This window comes from Eurypyga helias, unplaced genomic scaffold (genome assembly GCF_000690775.1).
Source record: "Eurypyga helias isolate BGI_N326 unplaced genomic scaffold, ASM69077v1 scaffold20865, whole genome shotgun sequence".
NCBI classification, from domain to species: domain Eukaryota; kingdom Metazoa; phylum Chordata; class Aves; order Eurypygiformes; family Eurypygidae; genus Eurypyga; species Eurypyga helias.
This window is the reverse complement of record NW_010249745.1, coordinates 7,901-13,702: the sequence shown is the minus strand read 5'-3', so window position 1 is coordinate 13,702 and position 5,802 is coordinate 7,901. Positions and strand designations below refer to the sequence as shown.

Below are 5,802 nucleotides of genomic sequence, written 5' to 3'. Positions count from 1 at the left end.
GAAAAGACCATTAAGATCGTCAAGTTGGACCGTTTTGGCATGGATGATATGTTTCCATTTCCACAGTGGCAAAAGAAGTGACAAACAAAACTTCAGAAATCTTTATTTGTGTTTAGTAAAAAGCCTCTGGGGCGAAGGCCAACAGAGTGCTGGGGAGGCTGCAGTCCCTGAATCGAGGCTTTTTGGTTTTTATTTAAAGAAGGCTAAATAAACACGTGTTGGGTGCAGTGCAGACAGGGCTGACGCCGCTTGCAACACAGCGGTAGATCAAGTGACAACAGGGAGCACGGCGGTTGGAAAGTCTTTGTACTGGGAAAGGTTTGTGCAACACTGCGCTGGGTGAAGTCCACAGAAGTGGACAGCCGTCGAAGTGAATGGCGAAAGGGTGGCAGGGGGTTGGCGGTGAAGGTGGCGAAAGATCTGAGGGCAGGCAGCCTCCTGGCATTCACTGTGTCCTGGCGCTGTTGCTGGCCCAGAAGCCACCTCTGTGCTGTCATCCCGTCGTGGGATGGGGTGTACGCTAACCCGTTTGTCTTCCGAGTCAGTGGTGGGCTGGGGCGCAGACGGAGTACGGAAGTGTGTGCAGCGGCACGCAGCAGCTGCTTGGGACGTGCTACAAGCGAAGGGTTTAACGGGAGGGAAAGGGCTGTGCCGCCTTCGACGAGGTTGAAGGTTTTGAACCTGTGTTGCAGATACACAGACTTTTCTCCACCCCATGCATCAGGACTTGCACTATTTCCCCTTCCGGCCTGCGGATCGCATCGTCTGCTCCTGGACCGCCATGGAGAGGGCCGACCAGAACAACGGCTGCCTGGTCGTGCAGCCAGGGACGCACAAGGAGCCCCTGAAGCCGCACGGCTATCCAAAGTGGGAGGTAGAGGGTCACAGGGGGCTCGGGAGGAGTGTGCATGAGGGGACGGCGCTTTGGCTGGGGAGAGCTCGCCGTGGAGGGGTGATGCCCAGGTCAGCGCTGAGGTTTGCAGCTGTGGTTTTGCTCTTTAGGCCAACACTGCCGTGTGACTTCGGGTGAGAGTGGCGTGGTTGGCCTCACTCCACGTAACCTGGGTGCAGTTGCCTCTGTTCCCACCTTCACCCAGAAATTGTCCCGCACGTCATGGCATTGTGGCACAAACACGTGCAACCGTTTTCCACTGCCCTTGCCAAGTTTGAGGACTCTTTCTCCTCCTGTGAATTTTTTTCCTGCCTGCTGAGCATGTGTACTGTCCCGAAGAGGAAAAATTGGGTAGGGAACAACTGGATGCAATTAAGTATCAAGCTGCATCTTCCTCTTAAGAACAGATGTTTCCTGACCTTGCCTGGTGTTGGCAATGGTTGTATTGGGAGCAGAAGGCTGGATCCCAGCGAGGGAATGAGGCCACCCTTGTGGGATTCCCCGGTGTTCTCCCCTGTTCTCTCCAGCTGAGAAATGTTCTTAGTTGTCTGAATCCAGCTTCAGAAAATAGAAAAAGTACCGTTTTGCTGTGCCACAGGCCTGAAGTAGGAAGACTTGTGGACAGGCTGTTAGTTGGGCGCACTGACTACGCTGCCCAGAGGGAAGCAGATCCGTGACTGTCCCTGCTGTCCCTTGCACTGACAGTCGGCTCTTGCTGTGACTGTAACTGGGTGAGTTCAGCTCAGCCTTTTTTTCTAGGGTAAAACCAACAAACTTTTCCATGGGTTGATTGATGAGGATGAGAAGAGTCCCAGGGTTCACCTTGTCATGGAGAAGGGAGACACCGTGTTCTTCCATCCCCTGCTCATTCATGGCTCTGGGATAAACAAGACATCGGGTTTCCGAAAGGTAGGAACCCATCTCCTGATACAGCTTCTGATATTTTTGATTTGTTTTTTTAAACTGATCAAACTGTCCCCCACCTTTCCAAGCTCTTGAATATGTAGATGAACTTTTCAATAAGTTTTTAGCCTCCTAATGTACTTTTGCACTCTCTTTTTTTGGCTTTTTATTTGTAAACATCTCTCTCTTTGGGGAGAAGAGCATGCTGAGGGCGCTGCTTGAGAAGAACAGAGCAGGAGTAGAAATTAGATGTTGAATCTATGTTTGAAGCCTGGCTGGCTGTACTTGCTTTTCCAATAGTTCCCTTTCAGCTGGCCCAAATATTGGGAGCTTCTCTAACTGTCTTCCCCCTGCCTTCCTGGTATCTCATCTCTAGATAGCAGGAGCCTCCATCATCCAATGAATAGTAGTTATTTATATGATAACACGACCCATTTTCCTACTGAGGGTTTGATTACACATCATCTGTTGGTCTTGTATGATGATTATTTAACTGAAACAAACAAAAGTGTCCTCTCTGGAGGCCTGATCCTTGCTCAGAAGTGGATTCATCCAGGCACGCAAGGGAGCTGTAGCCTCTGGTGTGGCCACCACTAGCAGTGCAGATCTTTCCCCTCATGCACTGCAACACACGCTGCTCTGTTATTATTCTGTTTTGACTGCATTAACACCTGCAGGGTCCGTTCTTTCAGCCCACATAGCAGTTTACTGGTCTGGAATTCCTTCCTCCTGAAAGCAGAGAGGATGTGAGGTACGGGGAGTCTCATCTGCTGGCTTTTCCCAGGCCAGTGGAGCAAGAGTCCTGTTTAGTATCCCACAGAAACACAAGAGCTTCCTCATACTGTGCTGAATCCCAACATTTGTCTGCCTTTGGGGTAAATCAGTGAGTGTCCTGGAGCTCTCTGAGCCAGGTTATGCTCCAGCAGCCTTTGAGATGCGGCATGATCTTGCTTGCAGCCGGCATAGCTTGTATGATGACAGAACAGCTTTTGCTGCTGGGGCATTTCTACTTACTTCCTCCAGACTCTGCTTAAGCCAGAACTGATTACAGAATAAGTGGGTTGGTGGACTGCCTGGGTGCAGAAAGTAAGAACCCTACTGAAGACTGGTCTGCTCCAACCCCGACTCTCCCTAATCCCACTCTAGTTGCTGATACTGGGACCAAGTAGTACAGTTCTTGCTGGGGAAGTGTTTGGGGGAGAAAGGAAGGAAGAAGAGCATGTTAGCAAGAGGGGTATTTCTCCATGGGGAGAGCAGGAGTGCTTGGAAAGGAGGAAGACATTTGCTGACGTGATCTCTAAGGAAGGGGTGGGGATCCACGATCTGGGATGCGCGAGATTTTTGTCCACCAGTCATTTGTAATCGACGTGGTAGTGAGTGATGCCCAATTTCCTCACACAGAGTATAAGCTGTCACTTCGCCAGCTCAGAGTGCTACTACATTGACGTCAAGAACACGAGCCAAGAGGACATAGAGAAAGAACTGGTAGAAATGGTTCACAAGAAATACAACGCGACTTCCGTGGAGCTCAGGGTGAGACTTGGGTATATGCTCTTTGTTACAATCCAGCTCAGTTCCCTTTCCTGAGCCTCTCCTGTGATGGGTTTGTGCTTCCTGCTGTGCCCAGTTTGGCAGATCGGGCTGTGCTGAGCAGAGGTGCTTGGCAGAACAAAAGACCTGATGGTCAGAGGATGACCAGCGGGTGCTTTTGGCGCCTTTTTGTTCGTTGCCGTGCTGGAGAAGTGTGGCCTTGCTCTCCGGGCAGCCCCTTCACATCCCTTGAGCTCCACAGGTTCCTCCTCCAGCTCTGCTGGTCACCGTGGGTTTTTGTGAGCACGCCTTGATCCCTTCCAGCCCGGCTGAGCTGGTGCAGGTTAGATCAGCGCCTTGTTACGTGGTAGTGTCAGTGAGGGGCTGCGGGCTCTGCTGCCATGCCAGCTCAGCGCTGAGCCTGCTCACGTGCACTTCTTGTGCCATCCGAGGGGCTCTGGTCTGTGGCCCACTGGGTAGCAGTGGGGAGGGCTAGCGTGGCTACAGCAGGTATGTCAGCAGCGATACGCATCTGCCTCAAAAAAAAAGGGGTAATGGGCTGTTGCTGAATGACTGAAATTGTTGTGTGAAATAGAAAGCAAATCTAAATTTTTCATGGGTTCAGCTACTGAAAGAAAAATAAACCTGGTTATTGGGGTGAAAATATTCTGGATTTCTTAATCTGCAGCAGTTCCCAAACGTGCACAGCCAGCATCAAGGCAGTAAAGTCTACATGCAAGAGGCAGCGATTTTCTTTTAAAATGTACCTATTTTGCAGATACTACAGTATCTGGGGCATTCTGGAAGACAGGGCTTTTTTTCACCTTCGGGGTTTTGTTCTGTCTTGGTTTTCCCCACAGTGTGCCTCTGTGGTGGGGTGTCCAGCTGCTTTGTGAGCCTGATCTTCCATGTTGTCTGTAAAGTCACAGCTTGCTTGACATCTCATCCCCGGAGTTACTTAAGTACGTGGTGAAATCCGAAGTGACGCGTAGCAAGGCTGTCCTTGTGAGTGAAAATTAATCACAGAACCATTTAGATCATAGAACCATCGCGTTGTTTAGGTTGGAAAAGACCTTTAAGATTATCAAGTCCAACTGTTAACTTAGCACTGCCCAGCCCACCACTACACCATGTCCCTAAATGCCTCATCCACATGTCTCTTAAATCCTCCAGGGATGGTGACTCCACCACTTCCCTGGGCAGCCTCTTCCAATGCCTGACAGCCCCTTCAGTGAAGAAATTTTCCCTAATATCCAGTCTAAACCTTCCCTGGGGCAACTGGATGCCGTTTCCTCTTGTCCCATCACCTGGGACAAGAGACGAACCCCAACCTCTCTGCACCCTCCTTTCAGGGAGTTGTAGAGAGAGATCACGTCTCCCCTCAGCCTCCTCTTCTCCAGGCTGAAGACCCCCAGCTCCCTCAGCTGCTCCTCACAGGAATTGTGCTCCACACCCTTCCCCAGCTCTGTTGCCCTTTAGAGCATGTGTCCGTGCAAACCTCAGATGAGTCTGTGTGTTTTCATGTGGCTTTAAGCCTTTTTAAAACCAGAGTTGGAGCTCTCTCCCACAGGAGTGCCCAGCTCTTGTGATTCACAAGACTAATGAGAACTGAGTAACCCTCACACAGGGAAACTGAGGCAGGAGCTTGCCCAAGACTTCCCTCCATGAAAGAAACAGCAGTGGTTTTTTCAGCCTGCGGCAGCACCTACCCAGAACCTGATTCTGGCTATGAGCTTGCATTATCCATATTTCCTGCTGGTTGCTGCTGCACAAGGAATGTCACTAGTGCGTGGGCAGCAGCGTGCAAGGTGCAGTCAGTGGGTGAGCCTTTCTCATCACCCAGAGGCGTACAAGGGAGGCACCGTGGGGACAGGCAGGCAAGGGTGACTTCTGCAAGGGTAATATCCTCTGTGCTCCTCCCGTTTCCTCTTCTGCCGCCTTCCAGAATTGAACCGCGGGCGTCTTGCCATCCGTGTAACACCTGCGAACAACCTGTCTCCTGGGGGCGGAGGCCGCACCTCTCCCTTAGTCTGTATTTTTGTCATTGATATTTAGGATTTGAACACCTGAATCTGTAGGTGTTTTGGTGTGGTTTTATGGGTAGGTAGCAAAGCTGAGAATGCTGTATCCCCAACTCTGTACACGGGAATCCTGGTCACTGTTTATGCTCGCCCTTAAGGCTTTTCCCTTTGTCTCATTTTTGTTTTGAAGGATATTTGGATGTTCCGAGCACGGCTTGTGCAAGGGGAAAGAATGACCCTGTAGAACAACCTCTGGAGAGCGGGATGGAGAACACGTGGCTGAGAAGGAGCTGCTCAGATGGGAGAGTGCAGACCCTGCCTCAGCGGGCAGAGGGCCGTGTGCTTTGTTGAGCTCTGTATTGGTACCTCAGCTGAGCGCTGCGTCGCGGGATCGCGTTACGCTGATACCAAGGGATCGCACTGAGGTTGAGCAGCTGACGTACGTCGCAGAAAACC

General features: G+C 51.1%; 1 protein-coding gene across 1 annotated transcript; it reads left to right on the top strand.

Annotated features, from left to right (window-relative positions):
- Positions 1-692: 692 nt before the first annotated feature.
- On the top strand, positions 693-5,590 carry PHYH (phytanoyl-CoA 2-hydroxylase; the record flags this gene model as incomplete). The annotated part of the gene is made up of 4 exons (XM_010151485.1): positions 693-874; positions 1,652-1,801; positions 3,197-3,328; positions 5,537-5,590. Coding segments are annotated over 4 exons (518 nt in total), but the record flags the coding sequence as incomplete, so codon positions are not given.
- Between the last annotated feature and the right edge of the window lie 212 nt (positions 5,591-5,802).